This window comes from Mya arenaria, chromosome 14 (assembly GCF_026914265.1).
Source record: "Mya arenaria isolate MELC-2E11 chromosome 14, ASM2691426v1".
Classification (NCBI taxonomy): domain Eukaryota; kingdom Metazoa; phylum Mollusca; class Bivalvia; order Myida; family Myidae; genus Mya; species Mya arenaria.
This window is the reverse complement of record NC_069135.1, coordinates 59,201,508-59,227,216: the sequence shown is the minus strand read 5'-3', so window position 1 is coordinate 59,227,216 and position 25,709 is coordinate 59,201,508. Positions and strand designations below refer to the sequence as shown.

At 32.7% G+C, this 25,709-nt stretch overlaps 1 protein-coding gene across 5 annotated transcripts in view; it reads left to right on the top strand.

Annotated features, from left to right (window-relative positions):
* The window catches only part of LOC128217660 (forkhead box protein P1-like), a 99,273-nt gene that overhangs the window by 26,016 nt on the left and 47,548 nt on the right, over positions 1-25,709 (top strand). For all 5 annotated transcript variants that reach the window (XM_052924957.1, XM_052924958.1, XM_052924956.1 and 2 more), the window contains exon 4: positions 8,173-8,407. In XM_052924957.1, coding sequence (XP_052780917.1) covers positions 8,173-8,407 — 235 coding nt within the window. The remainder of the gene's footprint in view (positions 1-8,172; positions 8,408-25,709) is intronic.

The following is a 25,709-nucleotide window of genomic DNA, read 5'->3' as shown; positions in this document are numbered from 1 at the left end:
ACTAGGATAGTGCCGTGGATGGAGAAAGTTTATCTGGCTCGGCTGCGGATTTTATCGGGTTCGCCTTCGGCTCACCCGATAAATTCCTCCGCCTTGCCAGATAAACTTCCTCCATCCACGGCACTAACCTAGTATTCTCTATATTCCCACAGTTTTAAATTTCTGGCCCCAATTTCCCGAATCTTCTTAAGCTTAACTGGCCCCGATTTTTCAAAATGTTGCCCCGCTGGGAACCAAATTGTGATGAAATTAGATTGAATATTTAGGCAGCTGTAAAAGGTTTAGTTTTTGAACCTGTCAAATTTACTGGCTGTTGAATTATATGTGTTTCCAATAAACAACTTTGCAAATTCATTTCCCCACAGGTGAATTAAGTTGAATGAATATAATAATATTTAATAAAGTTGGTGGCTAAAAAATCACTCTGAAAGATGGATATAATATCACATAAATATCAGTCTAGTTTATTCTGCGGTCACATTATCATAATATTAATATAGTTGGCCAAACAATTTGTCATGTTTTGTTGTTTTTATTTGTGCTTGGTAATCATTTAGTCAAGCTTATGTTCATGATAGCATGAACCGACAGGTCAGGTCAGAAATCCCATTGAAAGTGGTAAGTGTGAGAGCAGTAAAGAGCAGACGGCAAGAGCAGACAGATGTTTGGAGATATAAATCGCTGTGACCTTGTTCATGGTGTGACGACCTAGTCTGAACAGGGCAAGATGGTAGACAACTTCTCTCCTCTGGAGTTGTTTTTTTTCGTCAGATTGTTTTTTCTGATTGTTACATTTTAATGAATATTTAAGAGCAAAAAGTGCACCAGCCTTTAGAGTTGATTTTTTTTTGTATTAGTAGACTTAAGTTAAAACAATTAAAAAAAATTTAGTGTGTAAATCTTTTGACTGATAAGGCGAGCAAAGATTAGAACCTTGCTTTCAGCAGGCAAATTAGTTGAATTTGATTTGTTTTTACAACGATTGTGCAGAAAGTCATTTAAACTTTAACTTAAAGTCACTCTCTTTTGCACAATGTTGTGCGAGTTTGGTCTTGTGCTGTGGGTGAAAACCAAGGAACCTGATAAAAACCAACTTGTCCAACTTGATGACCATCAAACATACTCTGTGAAATGTGCCAAGGCCGGGAATTGAACAAGGGTCGCATTAGCCAGAAACGAGTGTAGTAACCAAATTATCACTTCATATATATGTCAAGTTGAAAAACTGTGATTCTTAACGATTAAAAGTGGAACTTATTGGAGGCTGATAAGCTGATTGGCTGAAAATGTAGGTTATAAATATGTAATTTAACAGAAGTATGAGAATATGGGATAAGCTTTAGGGTTGAGCGAAAAAAAATCTTAATGTTTTAATGTTTTATAGAATGCCGAGAAGTTTAATTGAGTAAAAACTGTTATTGTTGCATCTACATAGCCCATTGTTCAAGTAATAATTAACATAGTAAACATATTAGGTTAAATCTTAATGACTAAGAAGGGCGGAACTATAAAGGTAAACAAGCCCTTCTAAGTTATTTTTAAGATTTTACCTTAAATATGTTCTAAATGCCTTAAACTAAAAATAACCGGAGTTTTGGATGAGGATGTCGGAAACCAATATTTGTTGTCATGTCAGTAGTAAAACTAATAATCTCAAGAACACGCATTGTACTTGTATTAATTGATTGATAGGCGCTTTCATTGGCTTGAAATAAAGGTTAAAATATCTTAAACTTGTTTGTTCTTTGGTTAAGATAGAGAAAGCCCCCCCCCCCCCTCCTTCCCCCCCCTCCTTCCCCCCTCCCCTCCTTCCCCCCTCCCCTCACTCCTTCCCCCCTCCCCCTCCCCCTCCCTTCCCCCTTCCCCCTCCCCTGCTTGTTGCTTAAAGATGCACTCTTACTCCCAAATAAGATTTACCACAATTAAAACACTTGTGTTTTATTAACCAAAAAGAATGAATAAACGTCGAAAACAATTGTTCTTATGAAGGATACCAAGTTTAATTTGAAAGAAATGTGCAGAAAAAAATGGTATTTATACCTTATGAGATGATAGTCAATCACAGTAAATCTTTTAGCACTCACCAATCATTTAATATTTTTGTGTTTTTAGCTATTATAAATACCCGGTTACAATCTTGCTATCAGTAATTAATATTTTCCATAAATGCATTTAATTAAGTTAGAAGTTAAAGGTTTATCACTCAAAATTTATGTTTGTTATACATGTGTATGTACTGATTTTGAATAAGAGTGTCACTTTAAGTTTTTAATAATTGATTGAATAATGGTATGAATTATACATGTTATAAAACGTATCGATATACAAAATATGTGACTGACACATTTAGTGTTTAAAAGTGAATACAGTGTGACACAACTTGACCCTCCGGCTAGTTATTCATACTAGTAACCTTAAATGTCTGTCAGCTGTCTGATTGAAATACTTGTTATATTGTAATATAAGTTCATATTAATGTTTGTTCATCATTCGATGATTTATTATTTGTTTCTAAGAAAAAACAAATGAATAAATACATATTCTGAGTAGATTTTGAATTTTATGCTCATAATTTTCCAACTTTTGATCGTAAACATTTCAGACGAAATTTGCATAAAATTTGTTCGATCAGACTATTACTCTTGAAATTGCATTTGATTATGAAAGCGAATACAAAACGTGAGTTGAAAATAATACATCAACTTTCGTTTCGTTACATCTGTAAATTTTTCATATATGATGGACGACTTTATACATCATGTCATAAATTGATGTTCTAGCAGGTCATTGTCTTAGTTATATCATTATGAACCGTATCAGTAACGACCAAGATATATTTATGGAAAAAATAAAAATAAATATTATATTATTTTTTTGAGCTTTTTATACAAATTCAAAAAAAATTAAAGTGGATAAGGGTGCTGGTTGGATTAATGGTGGCTGCATGTTATGTGACTGGGGGATTGTGGGAGGGGAGGGGGGGTTACAACTTTTTTTTTTTTGTCTTTGAATGAGCAAATTTTTGCGTAAATATATCTGCAAACCAGTGATGAAAGACTGCTGACAAAACATCAGATCGCAGATTTTCATATTTACATTTGAAAATTGATATTTTATTGCCAAAACTGTAATACTAACGGTTAAGGAATAATTATGCATAAAATATCAATTTTTAAAAAAAAAATCTGCGATCTAAATTTTGTCAGCAGTCTTATATGACTGCAGTTCACATGCATTTTCGCATAAATTGGTTCGTTCCAAGACAAAAAATAACAAAGTTGTCAAAACGTTCAATCTGTGAGAGTGTAGCTTCGTTTAAGCTAGGAAAAGACTTAAGATGTTTAATGAATACTCGCCCTGAATTTTCTACCTACTGTACCCTGTGTGAAGGAGCGTGTATTCAAGTTTTAGTCAAGGCCTTCAAAAGATTGAATAAAAACTCCTTAAATATTTACATTTGATAATGTTTAGCTAAAAACGAAGAAATATCACATGATTTGCAATTTACGCAACAGCTTTTCAACCTCAACATGTTAATTTTCATTTTATTTGATATATTATTGTATAATGATTGTTCGTGTGATATCAGAGCTATATCGATGAATTTCGTTATTTATCGAAGCCCATTTGCACTCGCATAATGATTTATTCAAATTGTGCAACATATTGTTGATGTTGAACAAAAATGATTGTGTAATCATTTCAATTCATCGTTTATTGATTCAAATACAAAGCTGAAGGCCTACAGCATCTGGGTGTCGCATTTCTATATTATATGCTAATCAAATTTGTTTTAAGTGAAGAATTAAAAAAAGGAATAAAAAACCTCTATTTTTGTGACAAAACATATTATTTTTGAATATTGATATACCGGTATTGCTGTTTTAAAAGTTAGATCATTATAAGTCAAGAAACTAAAACTTGGAAGTAATGCACCAGTCAATTGTAACCACGGCCCACCAAGGTCCGGGCTTATAGCAGGACTCTCAGGTAAAATCCCCACCCTCCAGTGACAAACTGCTGGTAAAATCCCCGCCCTCCAGTGACAAACTGCTCGTAAAATCCCCGCCCTCCAGTGACAAACTGCTGGTAAAATCCCCGCCCTCCAGTGACAAACTGCTGGTAAAATCCCCGCCCTCCGGGGACAAACTGCTGGTAAAATCCCTGCCCTCCGGGGACAAACTGCTGGTAAAATCCCTGCCCTCCAGTGACAAACTGCTGGTAAAATCCCTGCCCTCCGGGGACAAACTGCTGGTAAAATCCCCGCCCTCCAGTGACAAACTGCTGGTAAAATCCCTGCCCTCTGGGGACAAACTGCTGGTAAAATCCCTGCCCTCCGGGGACAAACTGCTCGTAAAATCCCCGCCCTCCAGTGACAAACTGCTGGTAAAATCCCCGCCCTCCGGGGACAAACTGCTGGTAAAATCCCTGCCCTCCGGGGACAAACTGCTGGTAAAATCCCCGCCCTCCAGTGACAAACTGCTGGTAAAATCCCTGCCCTCCGGGGACAAACTGCTCGTAAAATCCCCGCCCTCCAGGGACAAACTGCTGGTAAAAGCCCCCGGACAAACTCCTGGTAAAATCCCCGTGAAATTCCCTTGCACCCTGGGGACATCCTGTAATTTGAAACTGACTTCTTCAAATTTGGAGAGAATCAGGATGAGGCGCCATCTTTTTTTAATATCTCGCGCAAGAACTCGATAAACTCTTGGAAAAGTTTTGCTAAAACGGGGACAAATCATCTTAAAAGGACGGATATTTTCCGGCACAATGGCACGGCCCATTCCCTGCTATTTTCAGCGCGAAAACAAAATCACTGCATTCACTCCGCACTGCAGGGCCACCTCAAAGGTAAAAACACCCATTTCCCATGATATGCCTGGTATACCCCCGAGCATTTGCTATTTAACACTCTTGTTCTAGGTTAATATGAACAAAATATAACCTCTCATTCTTTTAAATGTAATTTGAATTGTGTGCTAAGCCAAAAAAAATTTTTTATAAATTGATGATAAAAAAAATAAAATATCAACTATTTTCGAAACTTTATACAATATATAATTTAAGAAATATGGTCTTGATTTCTAATGTCTTCAAATCTCTTTCATGAGGGGTTCCCACAATTAATTACAACCTTCAAATTGCCGAAAATGATTTATTTGCGGATTATTTTTTGTGTTCACTTCATTTGACTAAAAGTCAAAGATAAGATTGTTTACTGTTTACTCGACTATTGGTAACTCAATTATTTACCAAAAACAGATTTGAAACATACCCCCTGTCAGTTTTCGTATTCAAAAAAAGGCATGTTTGGAAAAATAAAACATAATTGTCTAATTAATTTCAGATGATCTTTTCGCTATTTCTGAAGGTGATTGCGGGTTGAGCGTTGATAGATAGATCACGATACTATTTATTTGAATCTTTGTAATTGTTAAAAAGATTGAAGAATTTGTTTACCTTTGAAATTTTGGGCTGACCTTTAATTAAAGGTTCGAGGCCTTTAGAAATCTATATATATGTTAAAGCTGCGTTCTCCCAGATCAGTCGTTTTTTGTTTCTTTGTTTGTCTTTCGTTGATTGAGCCAATTTTATTGTAAATATTTGGAATCCAGTGATATAAGACTGCTGAAAATGGTCAGATTGTAGATTATCATATTTACATTCAAAATTGATGTTTATGTCTACCGTATTATATCATGTATAGGACGCTAGCATAGATAGGACGCAGGCAAAAAAATAGTTGAGAAAACGGGTAAAAACCCCTAATATGTAAGATAGGACGCAGCGGAAAAATATCAAAATCGGAGCCGAAAAATTGAGGTTGGTCAAGTATTTATAACATATATATTGAAGTAAAAAACAAACAAAAAATTGTATATAAGGCATATTTTGGTAACTGTCTTGTATATTTTGATAATTATTGTCATATTTTGGTAATTTAGCGTACACAACAATGATATATGTCTTGACATTTTGAGAACATTTACGCATATTATAAGACTTATACAAATGCAGTCTCGACATGCCTTCTGAATGACAGTCAACCGTTGCAACCGTTGCAATCGCAACAAAACTGTGTATTGTCAAAACTGATGATTGTTTTGATAAGGCTTGTCGCTGTGCGGATTAAAGCATGTCGGCATAATTAAGTGTCAGTAATTAGCCTTGACAGCGGAAGGCACATCGGGTAAAGTGCGAACAAACAACCATAAGATATAACCATCACAATAGTTTGTTCTATTGATGTTTTTCTAATAACAGACAGCGGGTTTTTTCACACCTTCGCACATTTGAAAAGATTTGATAGTGACAATAATGCTACTTTGCGTTATGCACATTCATTTATCAATTTTTTAAAACAGTAACATACAACAAAATGTTTTGTAAAATATCGAAACATTAAAATCATGATCAACGATTAATTGAAATTTACCTCCTTTCCCGATTTCCGTTGCCGTTATAACTCAATCCAGTTAAAGTGCACTCACATCGAGTTTTTGTGAGTAGCGTCCCTTTTATAAAAAAGTAAACACTCGTGTTTTTTTTTTCAATTTATTTCTCAATAAATCATTTTAAAGTAAACATTCAATATATTTCTGCGTGTGTTAACTTGCGTGATTTTACCTACGTTAGTTGTTCTCTTCGGTGACGCAGTACAGATACTTACTATTACCGCGTTCTTCCCCGGTCCGATATTTTCGACCTGAAATGGACTTGGAAAAAAACAGATGAAATTCTAATAGCATAGAAAGGACGCAGGCAATTTTTAAGGCGTGAATTGGGGGTAAAAAAGTGCGTCCTATGCATGATATAATACGGTAAAAGCGTTACTAATGCTTTTAGAAAAATGAATTTATCAAAGTTTATATCATTCATACACTCAATGCAAACAAAGTTTACAAACATGAGGATATTATAAGTGCTAAGTATTGAAGCTATCTAATATGATTTTATTTAAATTAAGCATTGATGCCGAAACCAGCCATTTCATTGACAAATATGTTATTTTTTTTACTCTAATTTACCAGATTTTAAAAAGTTGTAGAAATATTGACAAATAAAAATTGACAGAAAAATATTGATAGAGAAATTTGGCAGAGATATTTTCGAAAGGAAAGATTGCAGAGAATTTTATTGTTGACGGAGAAATAAACAGTGGCACGGAAGTATTGGCAACCATTTGGATTACGTACTCTGTATTTTTGCAAAATAACATGATAATTTTTATCGAGTCATGAACCAAGTTGTGTTCCGATTGTTTCAACATATATTTCTTGTATCTCGTCCTACCTTTTTTTTGGTATTAAATTCTTATCTGTGAGAGAAAAAGATGAAAATAAAGTTAAGTATAAACAACGAGGCAAGCGTCTTCAAGGGTAAATGGGAAATTCATAAGTTGTGTAAACAAGTGATATAACGATTTTGTCTTGTTTATGTGTTGGGCTTACAACAAATATTTTATCTTGGTATAAACACTGCTCCAAGATTATCGCAAATTGGCATGGGCTGGTAAGAGCAGATTGGATCAGAAAACAAACAACTGGGGATTTTTTTAATATCTCAAAACTTGAATAAAGCATGATTTGTCCTAATTTTGAAGAAAAAAATTGAAAGAAAAAAAGATTTGTGTATGTACCAGTGTGATGTTCCACTTGATGATGGCTTTTCATTCATTTGCAAGTGTCAGCTAGATCATTTCCCATATCCCCACCTCCTCCTCCCGCCCCCCCTCCCCCACCCCACCACAAAAAACACACCAAAACAACATGCCCTAACAGCCAAATAAAATAACAGACAAACAATCAAGTCAAACAAAGTGATTTCATTTTAAGCTTAGAACACACTCGATATAGATTTACTTGTGATATATACAGTGGACGGGCTGAAAGATTCATAAAGCATCTTGGTAAAAAAAAATAACTAAACCGAAAAAAAACTGTTTAATTCTAATTTGAATTTTAAGAATATTGGGAATAACGAAGCAAGAAAAAATTCAAAAGAAGGAAGTTGAAGAGAAAAATGGAGGGGAGTTTTTAAAAATGTTGATAATAAATCAATAAATTTCATCAAGTGGAAATCTTTCACTTAATGAACACTGCCCAAGTACCTATATTTTTTAACTGCTTTCAATTATTGTTAAAACATAATGATATTTTTATATATTTCCAGCAACAGCAGCAGAAAGCTTTTGAGAGCGCCCTGGTACAGTTGAACGAACAACTCCAGATGAACCTCGTACAACAAGCGCACTTGTTACAGGAGAAGAAGACAAACGGCAAGCAGACGCAGCAACAACTGCAGCAGCTCGGCGTGCAGCAGCAGACGATCAACTCCCAGATACAGCAGTTACAAGTACAGCAGCGGCAAATGCTCCTTGCCTGCCTCATGCAGCCATTTTCTCAAGGTATGTTGTTGATTTTTGAAGAAATTTAAGAGGGAAAGAGTTAATGTTGATAAAATGAGCTTGTGTTATGGGGGTAATCAGTGTTTACAATGAAATCCTTCTTTTCTAACGAAATCCCACTTTTCCGCCTTAGTGATCGACATAACAATCTAAATTCACATATGTCCAAGGATGGTTGTATCAGTCCTGAAATGGCCCTTGTTGAAAAATGTTTGTATTGTGTGAATTGTAAAACTTAATTTGATCCCAAGAATTTAATCAATTTTTTATTCTTAAAAAAAAGATGAAGATTTCCTTAATACCAGAATTATTCATATTTGAGCACTTTAAATAGAAATGATAATATGGTATTTAATTAACTTTTTATGAAACATGTGTTTCCAAAAAACGGTTTCAACAACTTACAGTGCACAGCAGATGCAATCTGTTATTTAACGATGATTCATAATATGTTGCTTGTTTTTTGTGAAATTTTATTAATGAACAGGTAAACCTTCACAAATGTTATGATTAAAGATATTTATCCAATAAAAAAATCTTCATTATCTTTTAAAGGTGCAGTCTCACAGATTGACTGTTTTGACATCTTTTTTATTTTTTGTATTGGAATTAATAAGCCAATCTTTGTGTAAATGTCTGGTAAACATTAATACAAGACTGCTGACAAAAGATCAGATTGTAGTTTTTTTCATATTTACGTTTTAAAAATTTATGATTTAAAGCTAAAAGTGTTACTAACGCCGAAAGAAAAATTAAATTTATGGCAGTTTTTGGTTATCGTAATCTTTTTTTAACCAAATGCGCGGGCACACTCAGAGGGTTTGAACGAATTGCCAATTTGTGTTGCTGCAGTGGAAAAAAATGGTGAAATCTCTTGCGTCTGAGGTATTTTAGGCTTCAAAAGTTCTTTGAAAAAATACCAAGCCTGAAGTCTTCAAGTATTTCACGGGTGCTGTCGTATCATGGTCTGTCAAAATCCGGACTGCCGGGAATCACTTGTTTTCCAAAGTCCCCTATATATCCGCCTCTGCCCCCCTGCCCTACCTCCTCTGCCTCCTCTGCCTGAAAAACAGCAACATTGAAAGGTGCAACATACAGTATGTTGCAAAGAAATTAGCTGCACATGATAAAATCGGAGAAAATACTCATAAAACAAACCTATAAACATGAAGATATAAAGCATTGAGAATAAATATGCAGGCTTTGAAGGACGCCAACTAGTTGCAAATAATGCTGGATCATCTTTTTTTAGAATCAGTCGCTTCAACAAACAAGTTTTATGTCACCAATGTGTTTTAATGAATTTTTTCCCAGATATTCTTTGACATGTAAATTTAGTCTGAAAGAAATTTATTAAATTTGTCTCGGAACTTTCTTCAGAAAATTGTACGAATGAAAAAAAACCAACCAGACATTTTTGTCGCCTTTTTAAAGAAGTCATGACGCCCTGGAATGCTGGAATAGTTCTTAGGTTCATTCACTTGTTGCAGAATATAGGTCTTATAGCTTCTACTATTACTCAGACATTTAAATGTCAGTGGGTCTTTTTCTTTAAGTGTCCTTATAAAAGAAATATTGTTCAGCTAATCAGGCTGCATTCATATTATTCATACTCCCATCAGTCTCATGAAATATGCATTTCAGAGCGTTTGATGTTGATCCTATTGTTAAAGATTATGACCTACATCTGCAGCCATTGAAATTTCCTCTCGGCAAGAAGTACAACACTAGGATTAGAAACAAAATTATAATTTGGTTCCAGGCCAATTCTGAGTGTTAAGTGTTATGCAAAATAATGTTATTCAGAACAATCGAATTGGAGTCATGAAACCTTAGGCGAATGAAGTTGGGATGATGAAGAGTAATGGCCCTTTAATTACCAAAAACATGGCATTTTCAGACTTGTGCCCAAACTCCATAAATATTTGACCAAGAGATATGATACCTTATGATATTGATGTTGAGATGATGAAGTTGTGTGCCTTGGGGTTTTTTTGCAGTTGGGCATAGTTAGGAGAGAGTTATGGCCCTTGAATTACCAAAAATTAGCATTTCGAACTTGTGTCATTCAAAACACCAAAACTATTTGACCTAGTCTTTGAGAGTAATGTCCTTGAGGTGATGAAGTTGTGCACCTGGGATTTTGCTCCCACTTCAATTAGTATTGGGAGGGTAAGGGCCCTTCAAAAAAAAAAAAAAAAAAAAAAAAGGCATTTTCAAAACTTATATCATTCAAAACTTCAAAACTATTTGACCTAGTCTTTGAGAGTAATGTGGTTGACGTGATGAAGTTGTGCACCTAGGGGTCAGTTTGCAGTTGCACATAGTTAGAGTTATGGCCCTTCAATTACCAAAAAATGGCTTTTTGAAATTTATGTCATTCAAAACTCCAAAATATTTGACAAAGAATCTTGAAACCTTAGGGGAATGTTGTTGAGATAATAAAGTGTGCATAGGGTTTCGTTCCCACTACATTTAGTATGGGGAGAGTTAGGGCCCTTCAATTACCAAAAAATGGCTTTTTGAAAATTATGTCATTCAAAACTCCAAAATATTTGACAAAGAATCTTGAAACCTTAGGGGAATGTTGTTGAGATAATAAAGTGCACCTAGGGTTTCGTTCCCACTACATTTAGTATGGGGAGAGTTAGGGCCCTTCAATTACCAAAAAATGGCTTTTTGAAAATTATGTCATTCAAAACTCCAAAATATTTGACAAAGAATCTTGAAACCTTAGGTGAATGTTGTTGAGACAATAAAGTGTGCATAGGGTTTCGTTCCCACTACATTTAGTATGGGGAGAGTTAGGGCCCTTCAATTACCAAAAAATAGCTTTTTGAAAATTATGTCGTTCAAAACTCCAAAATATTTGACATAGAATCATGAAACCTTAGGGGAATGTTGTTGAGATAATAAAGTGCGCCTAGGGTTTCGTTCCCACTACATTTAGTATGGGGAGAGTTAGGGCCCTTTAATTACCAAAAAATGGCTTTTTGAAAATTATGTCATTCTAAACTCCAAAATATTTGATATAGAGTAAATTCAAACCTTAGGGGATGTTGTTTGGTAAATAAGCTGTGCACCTAGGGGTTTTGTTTGCAGCTGCACACAGTAAGGAGAGAGAAATGCCCCATTTGATGGGTGTGACAGTTCTATTAGTAATTGTTTCATAAAAGTGGATGGAGCTTCATGATAGACTTTCATTTTGGTGGGAAATAAATTAGAACTGGTTTAAACATTTTGTCTGTCACGTGAGGCAAGTGGGAGCCAGTGGGGGCATCCATGTTCTATGTCCTATGGACACAATTCGAGACTTCTTTCAAATTTCATATAAAAGATATGGTGTAGGAGTAATATTAATCATTATCACAATAGTTGTTATTTAAGAAAATACATCTTTTATGTAATTATCAAGATTTTTATTTCTTTGAACATTTTGTCAGAAATCAAATGAATTACTTTGACATCTGTAGAATTCAAATGTTTCAAGCAATTTATCATTTTACAATTATCATAAAACAATTTATCAATTTTAGTTTGGTTTTAAATGATTTATTTGAGATTGTGATAAAAGCTTGCACAGTAAACTTCTATGGTCCAACTGTGTTCTTTTCTTTAGGGGTTAAGGTTATAGACCACTAAATTTATTTTTTATTTTTTTAGTAATTTTACTGAAATAACAATGATTTCTAGTGCTTCATTTCATGTTTCCCCAGCCTTATGGAGGTGATGATCATTCTAATTGTGTACTTAACATTAAACAACATTAGATTTTTTCTTTCGAAAAAAATCAAAATTGGCATATTTTATTACTTTTTTTCTCCTATATTGAAATAATAAGTAAACTTGAACAATTTTAGGGGGTGCACACGCTGGGTGCCCCCATGTTGTCCATGAGAAGGTCCCTGTCAAAAAAATTAAAGGCATTAAATTTTGGACCCCTACATACATCAAAACCACCATGAAATACTGACTTTTTGTATATCTTTTCGATAAACATAAATATGATGTAACTAGTATAATTCAGAGTTTTCAGTGCTTTAATTAATTTTATTGACAATTAAGACCTTTAAAAAATTTTGAATCCATATTTTTGTAAAATTGAGTTCACAATATATAGTGACAAATTGATGAATTTTATATAATAATTCAGTTCCAGGTCATGAAACTAATGTGACAAAAAAATGTCTAGACTTTTTTCCTCTAAATAGAGATGTACCCTAAGCTGGATATTTTTTGTTAAAACAGCCTATTAAATATCGAAGGATGGGAGTTTTTTGTATTTTTATGTATGAAGTATCATTTCTGTACTTATATGGTTCACTTGTAAACAAACGAATCAACATTTTGATAAAACATATATTCGTTTGAAAAAGTGACGCCCCGCTGATCCTTGATTATTAAGGACTATTGATGTTTGTCGCTTCAGAGAATTTTACTGTTTGTTAGTTTTTCAAGTTAAGTAATGAAACGATATTTAAGTTTGTTTATTGCTAGTGTAACGTGTGAGCCAATGAAACAAACACCAGATAGCCGAGCTTTCTGGCGTAATGAAACAAACACCAACAGATCCCTTCAGGGAAAAGCATGCTCGACCTTGAAGGGGTCCACTGGTCTTTATATACACTAACATCTCCATTCTCACATAGCCCGGGCTTTGCTAGTTTGCGTATTACCAACCAAGTTTACATCCGGTATGAACGTATTTCCGTTTTATACGGACTATTATTATGAACGTACCTCCGCTGCTGTAGACCTCTGCCGCCTACAGGGGACTGTTACACTTCAACCATCAGGAAAGCAGAGCTTTAAAGATTGTTGAAGTTCCAACTTACTATGCCTCACAGGACAGCTGAGCTTTCTAGTAAGCGCATAGAAGTGTTACGCACATCTGCCGCATATAGGGGACCATTACACTAGTTATTGTCGACCTAAATAATTTAAATGCACTCTCGTGCAATGTTGAGTAACTTACTTGTAAATTATTATAATAAAACCGGTGAGCTTGAAATGTAGGTTGTTATTTTCCCCAACAGAAAACAGTCCCATAAATCAAGTTTGAAAAAGTAAAACATCGCACTTGTAGATAGTACTTGTACCAGCTCGGTGTTTGAGGTTATATTTTGTCTACTGATTAAGCAGCAGTTTAAATCACTGTATTAAAATCAATAATGACTGACTTCTGAATTTCAAACATATATGGATAGGTGATTTGAAAAATGTAATAACCATATAAATAAGTTTGAAATGAGGGGAACATAATATTGTACATATAGGACATATTTACGTATATCAGTAAATCAGAGAAAAAAAACACCATGGGCAAATGTTTGTCATGTTAATGGGGTATTTATGTATGTCATGGGGGGGGGGGGAGTATTGTGAATACATATATATCAGTATTCAACTTAAAGGCATAATTTTTGATATGTTAAACATGAAAATTAGGATGAAAGCGAGCTATGAAACTCGATAGAGCACATTCAACATCCTTTATATTATTTTTTTAATCAAATTCTATTTTGATAAAATTATTCTCGTACTTAAAAATCGAAATATATATTTTTTATTGAGTAGATCTTTTCCATACAAAACCCCCATTTTTTACTGAGCTAAATAAAACAGAATTTAGTAATTGCAATATAACAAGTTTGAAACCAGAAAGGATGAGTTTAAAAGCAAGCTACATTTAGGCTTAAGCATTGTTTCCATCCCTTGCCTGCCTGTTAAGGGGGGCGGGGGCAATTTAGTCTAAATTTTATGGACCTCATGCTTATAATGGTTTGTTTTCTGAATGAATAAATGCATGAAAGGCAGAAAGAAAGAAAGGTAATGAATAAAGATAAATTAATGAATTAAAATAAATAAATAAATAAATAAATTAATGAATGAAAATAAATAAATAAATAAATAAATAAATAAATAAATAAATAAATAAATAAATAAATAAATAAATTAATTAATTAATGAATTAAAATAAATAAATAAATTAATGAATTAAAATAAATAAATAAATAAATAAATAAATAAATAAATAAATAAAAATAAATAAATAAATTAATGAATTAAAATAAATAAATAAATAATTAAATAAATAAATAAATAAATAAATAAATAAATAAATAAATAAATAAATAAATAAATAAATAAATTAATGAATTAAAATAAATAAATAAATAAATAAATAAATAAATAAAATATTAACATCTGATCTCCTGCCCAACTTTTATTTTTTATTCTCCGGATGAGGATTTAATCATTTTATTTTTTTGGTCTGATGGACAATGATTGTTGTTGTTTGTGTTCACAGACTGTGAAAAACATTTACAACGAACACAGACGGCTGACATAACAAAATTAATTATCATATGTCACTTCCTTGTTCAACGTGTTGTTTTGTGAATTGCTGACTGTTCCTTCTGTCAAAAACAACAACACAGCGTAACGTTATAAGTTTGCTTCCTGTTGTTAAAAAAACGTAGACAAAAAATTGTCTGTCTGTGGTGTACTTAAAGTGACTTGCTCATGGTTTGTAAAATGCACTTTTTTTTTAATAACAGAATAAAGTGTGGCAAATCATATAAGGAGTGTTAAAACAAAAATACCAAAATCTGGAACCCTTCAGCAAACGATAATTGCTCAAATATTGTCTTTCAACTTTAAAGACCACAAATTCACGATCGAAAATTATTTATGGTTGTGATGTTGTGTGATTGGTTGATTGACATTATCTTGTGATATTATTATTGTAGCCTTAACAGGTCAACATATCCACCACTTTTGTTGAAGTCCCGGGGGCCGTGTGGACTAGCCGGCTGTTTTCTAATTATTTCTTGATGTTACTGGCGTGGGTTTGAACCCAACTAAAACCAACATACTTTTTTATGCTAAAACTGTAATTTTTCTGCAATTTCAATATCATCGAGTAAAATAATGATAAGAGTTTTCAGATGCATTACCGGCTGCGTACTAATTTTTGATCCAAAAACATGAGTGAGTCACTTTACAGGGACGTTATCACTCTATTTATTACTGGTGTCATTTTTGACACCCATATTTTTTCAATAAATTTTAAACAATATTCAGTAGACTAATATAAACATTTAAAGTCATAAACTATGAGTGCATTGAGTCAATAATGAATATAAACGTCAATTAGAGCAATTATTTAAGGTTGTTTAAAATATCACACTTCCCGACTCACACTTTCTGATTCAAATGACTTATGGGAGTTGGGTTGTATATTTATAAGTCCCTTCAAATCATTGTTATAAACACTGGGTATGGATTTTAAGAAATGTCATTTTTTTAATATAATTTGAATTCATAAGCTGAAAAAGACAACAATTAAGTTATAAAAATAGCTTGGACAGTCATGTTGTGAGATGAACATGTAGCTTTATAAACAACTCCTTAAACGGAACAAAACACAAGTGTTACATGCAGATTTGTTGGTTTTAAATGGTTTATGTCAACAATGAGAAATGCACAGACTGCTTCAGTTAATGAGATTGCTAATTACATTTCCTATTTTTAAATTAATGTTAGTACATAATGATGTTGTTTAAAAAGATGTTTTTTTTCTTCTGATTTTGATACTTATAAGATTAGCAGTTTTTGCTTGTCAAGTTTTGGAAGAAAAAAAGGTATTCGGGCATTGTCAGATTGGTGTTTGTGTTGTCGTAGTGTAATTACTAAATTTACCCTGGCTATGACTAAAATAAACATTCAAAATACTGGTATGAAACTTGGTACTCTGATGTTGCGTGATACATTTATACACTTAATAGCAAGAACTCCAAGTCTGGCCTAACTAATAACTGAGTTATCCCCTTTTTTATGCCACTACAACCGGCCACCGTTGGCAATTAAAAATTAATTGTTTTGCAGCGCTAATTTTGTTTTTCTTCTTCATAATGTCGATGTTTTCAATCTGCCAATAATATGAAAAAAGGTGACAGTTTGTTATTTATAAGCCCTGGTATCATTGATATGAATGTTTTAAATTACACACCGAAGCCTAATGTATTATCAATTTTGCATGTTTTCCCTCATTTCTGACGATTTAAAAACATTTCTCAAACAAAAATGAATGAAAACTGATAACTTCATTCATTTGTGAAAAACATTCCAGTTTAATGCGAGGAATTGTTTAGTAGATATCAGATTATGTGATAAATGCTGAACGCAGAAGTTCTTTGTTCCAATAAATTGATGAACTCATAGGTTTTGAATATTTCATCAGTAATATTAAAAGGAATGAATTGGGGAACAAATACCCTGGAAACAGGAAACCGTACAACTAAAATGAAGTGTGCTCTTGGAAAAACATGAGAATCAGGAGAAAAAATGTTATAACATGCTGTGTTCTAGCACGTTTTGTTCCTGATGTTTCATACCATTAGGGTCGTGTTTGGCGTATTGTAAATATGTACATTAGGGGGAACAACAAGATCGTTGTTTACGTTTCATGTCTGGGTCTAAATAAAACTTCAATTACCGATTCATTCCATCGAGGTAAGCCTACCTCCTGTAAATAAAACGTGTAAACAAATGCCGAGGTAACCAACAACTGTGTAAACATTATCCCCCGTTTTGTAAAAAACTGGTGTAAACATTGCCTACGAACCACCCGTGCCAAAAAAAAGCTCAGCTTTCTAAAAAGCGCAGCTTTAGCTTAGCTAAAGCTATGCTTTTCAAAAAGCTGCGTTTTTTTAGCTAAGCTATTTTGAAAAAGCTTAGCAAAAGCTGTGTTTTTTATAGAAAGGTTAGCAAAAGCTGTGCTTTTTAATAATAGCTTAGCTAAAGCTATGTTTTTTTTCTCTAAAAAGCTGCGCTTTTTCTTCAAAGCTGCGCTTTTTAAAAAAGAGCTGCACAAAAGCTATGTTCTTTTCTCTAAAAGCTGAGTTTTTTCTTCTAAGCTGCGCTTTTTGTTTATGAAGATGCGTTTTTTAAATCAAAGCTTAGCTTAAGCTGCGTCTTTTGCCTAGGTAAAAGATTGCCTCTTAGAAAAGCTGCGTCTTTTTCATATTAGCTGCGTCTTTTCCAAAATTAAAGTTGGGTTAGTATTTTTTTAAAAGACTAAGCTTTTCAAACAAAAGACTAAGCTTTTGGAGAAAAACAAAGGTTTATATTGTGAAATTCACATTTCAAAATTTTATTATTTATTTATGACACAGTTAAATAGAAATTCCAAATTATTTTTTTGTGTTTTTTTTTTATTCAAAACGCAGGTGTCTGAAAATATATCATTTTCCTAAATTCCTTTAAATTGTTTTGAAAATGTGTCCCATCTCGTCAGGTCCTGATTATTCTATTTTGGATTTTTTTTATTTTAAACTAAAATTGAATCCATGTTGGTCAAGTTATTTTTTGTCTCTGTACATGCTGATTCGATTTAAAATAAGACAATTTTTGGCTGTCTTTGGCATTTAACCTGAGTGCCATTAAACTGGGTTTATGTTTAAACATTTTGCTTCTCAGAGCTAGTTTCTGTAGCTTTCGGCATAAATATTTTGGCAGGAACAGAAGATACATTTTTTTTATTGGCATCCCTTTTAAAAGTGTATCTTTAGTTTTATTGATAATCTACTGTCATTAAAGAGTGCATTTTAAGTGTATCTTTTTACTAAGGAGTGCATCTTTTAGTTTAGGTAAAAAAGTAGTATCTTTGTGTAATAAAGTAAACATTTATGAAATACACACATAAATACAAGAATATGAATGAAGCAATCAATCAATCAATCAACCAGTAAATAAGCATTTTATTATTGATCAATATACCTTCAAACTAAAATAAAATAAAATAATAAAATAAAAAGAAAGATTATTTTAAAAATCAAAAATATACATTATAATTTCTTATTTAAATCAAAAGAACACATTTTACTTATAGGCAAGAATCAATTGCATGTAATAACAACATTTATAGAATTATTATTCCTTAAATTTCTTGTAATGCCACTACCAAATTCTTTGTCATTTCCTTTCCAATTTTACAACATGCATGATAAGCCTGATCTTATCTGATTGTACCAAGGACCAATTAAATCTCAGCATTTAGGGAGCCAATTTCAAATCAAAGCTACTGGTAGCCATTTTGTTGGGATTTCATTAAAAGAATATTGATGATGTTTTAATTAATAAATGAATTCACACCAATTAAAACAAATTAATAGTAAAGGGATTAGTGAAGTAAAATAATGATCATTAGATCAGGTGAATATGAACTATGATTAGAAACATGACATGCCACTATTGGATGATTTGTGATAAACTGACATGTGAAAGCACTCAGGTCATGGTATGTATTCTTTATTTTAGTTGTTAATTTCACTGTTATGACACTTGACTTCTTGTGGGCCTTTCATTTGTCAACTTTCAATCTAGTGCACATATTTTAATAAATAACAATGCTGTTGTAGATAGTAGCTGGATGTAAGATTATTGGTCCCAGATAGTAGATTTACGTAGTTTTAGAACTCTATGAAGATGCACTTGTTTTTATCCTTATATATATATGTAAAAATCATATTTACATATTAAGCTGAAATTGCCATGTTTCCATATATATGCACACTAGCACCTTTAAAGCTATACAAATGATTACAGTGTTGGTTTTTGGAGGGGTCATAAAACTGCCATCTGCCACATGGCTTACCAGTTATTGGAAACTGGCCAAATTGAGTCAATCAATTTAAGTGAAGTACTAATAAAGTCATTACATATTTAAAATATGATACCCTGTTTTATTCCAGAGCTGTCAGGAATCTCTAGATTTGACAAAAATTTAACAAAAGATCCTTGAGACTGTCATTTTCCAATTTGTAGCTTTAACAGTTTCATGATTTTCTATCAATTATTTTTGCCACTGAGTAAAAGGTTATTTTATTATTGCTAAATTGGACAAATATGAACTTGTTTGTCTGTCTGTAAATACATTATGTCCAGTTACAAGGTGTCATGTTAAATTAAATATGAAATAATAAAAATATATGTAACTCATGATTAAGAAATTTAAATAAAGCAAAATGTGTATGTATATATTCAAATGTGTTCTATTTTTGATGGTTCAATTTATTTATATAGATATATATATATATAAATATTTTTGTAAAAATGGACACTTTTAATGCAGGTAAAATGCACCTGAGTGAATTTGTGCTCTTTTTTAACACAGAAAAATACACTTTTGACACAGCTTTTTTCATAAAATGTGAGTGCAAAAGATTCCCTTTCAATCAGTAAAAAGGAAGTGTGTTTTAAGCGCTTCTTTACTGAAGTGTGTTTAACTGCGTTTTTAACCCCAAAATGCGCACTTAAAACGCAGTTGAGTGCGTCTTTTTCTAGAAGTGCGTTTTTGAAGGTAATTTTTAGTGGCTTTTTGGAGATAAAAAACGCAGTTTTTTCCAGCACTTTTAAGTGCCCTTTTGCACAGAAGTGCATTTTGAGTGCGTTTTTTTACCCCCAAAAAACGCGGTTTAAACACACTTAGTGCATTTTTTTTTGTGTAAGTTTGTTTTAAGCGTATTTTTTTTATTAAAAAATGCATTTTAGATACACTCAAGTGCGTTTTTAGTGGTTTTTTTTGTAAAACCTTTTCTTCACCTGGGGCATTTTTTATGAAAAAAGGAGCTACGTTTTTTTTTTAGCTAAGCTATTTGAAAAGCTTCATTATAAAGCTAAGCTTTTGGGCCTATACCGCCATAAAGCTGCGCTTTTCATAATTAGCTAAGCTATTTTGAAGAAAAAACACAGCTCCATCCAAAAGCTAAGCTTTTGGGCCAATTCTGCCATAAAGCTGCGCTTTTCATAATTAGCTAAGCTATTTTAGAAAAAGCTAAGCTTTTGGGCCAATACCGCCATAAAGCTGCGCTTTTCATAATTAGCTAAGCTATTTTAGAAAAAGCTAAGCTTTTGGGCCAATACCGCCATAAAGCTGCGCTTTTCATAATTAGCTAAGCTATTTTAGAAAAAGCTAAGCTTTTGGGCCAATACCGCCATAAAGCTGCGCTTTTCATAATTAGCTAAGCTATTTTAGAAAAAGCTAAGCTTTTGGGCCAATACCGCCAAAAAGCTGAGCTTTTCATAAAATAGCTTAGCTATTTAAGAAAAAGCGCAGCTCCATCAAAAAGCTAAGCTTTTGGGCCAATACCGCCATAAAGTTGCGTTTTTCATAATTAGCTAAGCTATTTCAGAAAAAGCGCAGCTCTATCAAAAAGCTAAGCTTTTGGGCCAATACCGCCATAAAGCTGCGCTTTTCATAAAAAAAGCTTAGCTATTTTGCCCAATATCACCAAGAGCTGAGCTTTTTTAAGAAATTAGCTAAGCTATTTTGGCAAAAAAGCATAGCTTTAGCGCAGCAGCTGTGTTTTTTTTCCCAAAAGCTGCGTTTTTTATTAAAAAAAAGCTGCGCTTTTTCGGGCCAATACCGCTAAGCTTTTAGCTATGCTTTTAGCTGTGCTTTTAGCTATGCTTTTAGCTGTGCTTTTAGCTCAGCTTTTAGCTTAGCTTTAGCGAACCTTTTTTGGCACGGGCACTGTGCTAGTTTTCAGCTCTATGGATCGCCCTTTGGCACAAATAAACAGAGATCTCCCCTCGTAATAAGCTAGGTAGACAAATCAATATGAACTATGAAATACAAACATAAAGTCCACATTTTTATTAAGATGGAAAATATTGTGCATTATTTTTTTTTATGAATTTATATAAAGTAGATTTGAAACATTTAATTAAACTTAGCTTTTTTTCATTTTGTTGTCATATTAATTTGTAAGCTTAGAATAAAACTCAAATTCAGTTTTTATATGCTGATATTAGAATCACGTTCCTGACTCAGATCAGATTCCAGGGGTAAATTTATAAGTCCCCTGGGTGGGGATTCAACCCTGGGCCTTGTGGTTGACAGACCTGCACCACCCTGCCAATTAATTACGGTAACCCATATACTTTAATTATATAGAATAATTCATAAATTAACAGAAATTAATGTAGTGCACTGTAATAAGACTGATGCCCAAAACTGCATGGCCTGCAGTTGAAAGGTCAAGATCGATCATTAAGTTCAAAGCCTCGATCTGTAGCAAACTGCACAGTATGATATATGTGCATCTGTCAAGGATTGAACCCTGAGACACATCTATAGCAAGTTTAAGTGCTGTTATATATATACATATCAAATACCCGTTTAAAACTTTCCCTCCATTTTTATCCTCAAATTTCGGAAACTAAGGTCAATTTGCAATGACCTTGAGGTTTATATTATTGTGCAACATGAGTTGTTTAAGATGGGCTCTTAATGGTATGGTTTGCCTGTATTGCTATGTGCATCTTACAGGGATCGAACCCACAAACTCTCTCTCTGCAGGCAGACTGGCAAAGATTTATCAAAATTCCCTTACTCACTTCACCCTAAGGTCGTTTTGGGTCACAATGATTCAAGTTTGGTTTTGCATATTCATAAAAAATATATTATAGAAGTAAAGACACAAATCTTTGTTCTTTCTTATCATTTTTTGAGTCCAATTCATCAAATATTAGGGAATGTTCTAAAATTGATCATAACTTTTGTTTGTTTACATGTTTTCCTATTTACTGATAAATGGCATTTTTGTTTGAATTTGTTTCCATATTTATCAAATCTATCTCTTAACTTTAAAAACAAGGCAATTTGGATGTCAGTCTTATCTGTGTGCTGATAACGAATAGCTTTAAAGGGACTTGCTCATGTTTTTGTAAAATTGACTTTTTTTGTATGACGAATTAAAAATGTTGAAAAAACTATTTGAAAGTGTTAAAACTAAGATACTGACGGCTGGAACCCTTCAGCAAATGTTGATATTTGCTCAAATATTGTTCTTAAGTCCACAATTTTGAAAAGCGTTCTACTACTTAAAGCTTTTCAAAAAAAATCTTAAGGTTAATTTATCCTTATAGTAATGTTTGTTTATAAGTCCTTGTGGGTGTGTGGTTTTGTTGTCATTTTTTTACCTTGACAGTACTGGCGTGGGTTTTCCAAAAAAGACTTAATAGTTAAGTTATCCTTATATTAATGTTTGTGCATGAGTTCTTGTGGGTGTGTGGTTTTGTTGTCAATTATTTTTATTTTTCCTTGGCAGTTCTGGCGTGGATTTTCATAAAAAGACATAATGGTTTATAGTTATCCTTATATTAATGTTTCTGTATTAAACCTTGTGGGTGTGTGGTTTTGTTTTCAGTTTTTTTATTTTTCCTTGACAGTACTAGTGTGGATTTAAAAAAAAGAAGACATAATGGTTAAGTTATCCTTATAATAATGTTTGTGTATTAGTCCTTGTGGGTGTGTGGTTTTGTTGTCAGTTTTTTCATCTTTCCTTGGCAGTACTGGCATAGAAATTGCTCCCTTAACTAAATCCGAAATATTTTTTTTTATACTTATATGTGTGTATTTGTTTTCTGCAATTTGTATTTGTTTTCTGCAATTTCGGTATGAAAGAGTAATTAGGGTAGTTATTATATAGTGTTTTCAGATGCATGAGGGGGGGGGGGAATTGATGCCAAAACATGAGCAAGTTCCTTTAATGTCTTTATTTTGTATTTTTTTATTAGGACATTAATGTGAGAAATTGTGTAGAACAAAATCATAAAATAAGATTTATTGATATTTAGTATGTAATATTATATTCATAAAAACATTGAAATAATTAGTATGTTAATTATTATAATATTTATTGTCAAAAATTTAACTTTAAAGTATGATGGATTTGAACAAAATTAAACAAAAAATGTTTTGTGATATAAATATGCATTCATTTAACTAATATAAGCAGTTATTAAATTGAAAAAAAAGAGTAGAATAGCTATTTGTTATTGTAATAGGTGCAACGCAGTTATCGAAAAATTATGCGGTTAATTATCAATGCATTCTTTTTTGCAATTAGAATTCTCAAGATGAAAGTATGAAATTTATTTAATATTGTTGGAATTTTTGTTCCAGGATTTTTAGCAGCTGTAAATAACAATAAAATAAATTCCTGTTGCCTTTCTGTGAACTGTTTTATTACATTTAATAAACACCATAGTTTATTACGACCAACATTTTATGTTGTAAGAAACAATTATTCATCAACAGGAATTATGTTGCTATATTTGAATCGTAACAATTAAAACTCTCTTGCAAGAAAAACGAAATAACATTTATTTGTGAAGATTTTTTGTGCACCCACCCATCTAGTGAAAATTAGTACATTATACTTTTTGCAGATTTAGGCCACACAAAATTGTTTTTATATTTAGCCTCAACCTTTTGTAGGAAAACTTATCTAGCAATTCTGAAAAAACAAACGACCCACTGTTTAAAAAAAAAAAAACCCGACCCCCCCCCCCCCCCAAAACAAAAAAAAAACAAAAAAAAAACACAAAACGAATACTTAATGAGTGACATCCATAATGTAGAGTATATATAGACAACAAATCCATTCTGGGCTGTTCTCAATTATTAGATTTCCACTGCAAAATGAGTTCAAATAAAATTGCACTTTAAGTGTGTTGATCACCAGGGAATCACACAGAATGCAATCGTTTTCCGATATCAAATGCCGAGAATTTTAGAACAAAGTATGAAACATGTTGTTTACACTTGTGTTTTGTAGTTGGAGTTATAATAAAAGGAAATGAAAAAATTCCACAAGATCATTGAACATATAAAATGTGTTTGCTTCAATTTTTTCCATTGGAAAGCCCAAAACCTATCTGTCCGCGGACTCTTAAAACTGCACTCTCACAGATTGAACATTTTGACAACCTTTTTATTCATTGTCTTGGAACGAGCCAATTTTTGTGAAAATCCATGGAAACCAGTTATATAACACTGCTGACAAAAAAATAGATCGCAGAATTTTACATTTAAGTTCAAAAATTAATGTTTTATGCATTTTTCTTAAACTGTTATAGCCATAAAACATTAATTTCGAACGAAAATATGAAAAGCTGCGAACTGATCTTTTGTCAGCAATCTTTTATTATTAGTTTGCATATATTTACGCAAAAATTTGCTCTTTCCAAAACAAAAAATAAAAATGTTGTAATAACGGTAAATAAGTGAGAGTGCAGCTTTAAAATTAACATAGAAACGATTTGATATGGCCTTAGGTAATCCGATATAAACCTATGATATTATGTTATAAGTATAATTTATAATACTGTCATAGATCAAAAGATAGAATTCTTAAACTATTAAAATTCAGATATTGTTTATAAATTTTAAACAGAAATAAAAGATTTACAGCATTTATTTTATGAGAATGATTGTTAAATGTTTCAGATTTCTTGATTTGAAATGAGAAGATAAAGTTACAGGCATTATAGTCTGTTTTTGTCATTTAAATGTTGGTTTGAAACTTGGTACATTTGTTAGCATGAACAGTGGGAATATGACAAGCAAATTGCAACTCAACTCCACTCAAAACACGTTGTTTGTTATTACGTCCAAGTTGGCGTACAATTACAAATACAAAGATGAATAAAAGACATAAAATGTGGCGATATTAAGTAAGTTAACAGGAAGGTGATTTGTCAGCGAATTTAAAAAAGCTTAATTATTCTAGCACACCGGATAGGCATTTCCGGTGAATTCAGCCGTGCTGGAAAATTCCATCTGGCACCCCCCTATGCCAGATGAACAAAATAAAATAATCCTTAAAAGACGTGATATCGTAGGAACTTATTGACGTATGCAGTAAATACAAATTACTGCGCGTCATGACGTCAGTAAACATCATCGCACACGCTTTTTGGTGAATTGAACAAAAATGGGCTATTTATGTATTTTCTTCACATAACAATGTGATTTAAAGGTATGCTAGAAAAAATATCTATCACGTGTGTCTGTTCCGGATAGAAAAATTCGACCCTCGGGCACGCTGCGTTGCCGGTAACTCGGCAAGCCTCGTTACCTGGCAACGCAGGTGCCCTTGGGTCGGATTTTTCTATCCGGAACGGAAACACATGACAGATATTATTAATACAGAAGATAACTTTAACACTATTCTCAAATGATGACAATCACGTTCTTATATATAGCCTAATCAAAAAAATAATAAAAAAATAAAATGCCTACCTACCCTACCTTTTTTTAATAGGATGTAACCCTAACCAAACCATTATTTTTTTTGGCCTAAGTGCCTAAAATGCTTCTGAGGTAAGCCACATAACTTACTAAGTATAAACAGAGGAGCAGTCACACCCATTTCAGTACTCTTTTTGTTAAATTCTTTAAAACGTAAGACGATTCCATCATATGTATTTTCAATAACATTTTCTGGAA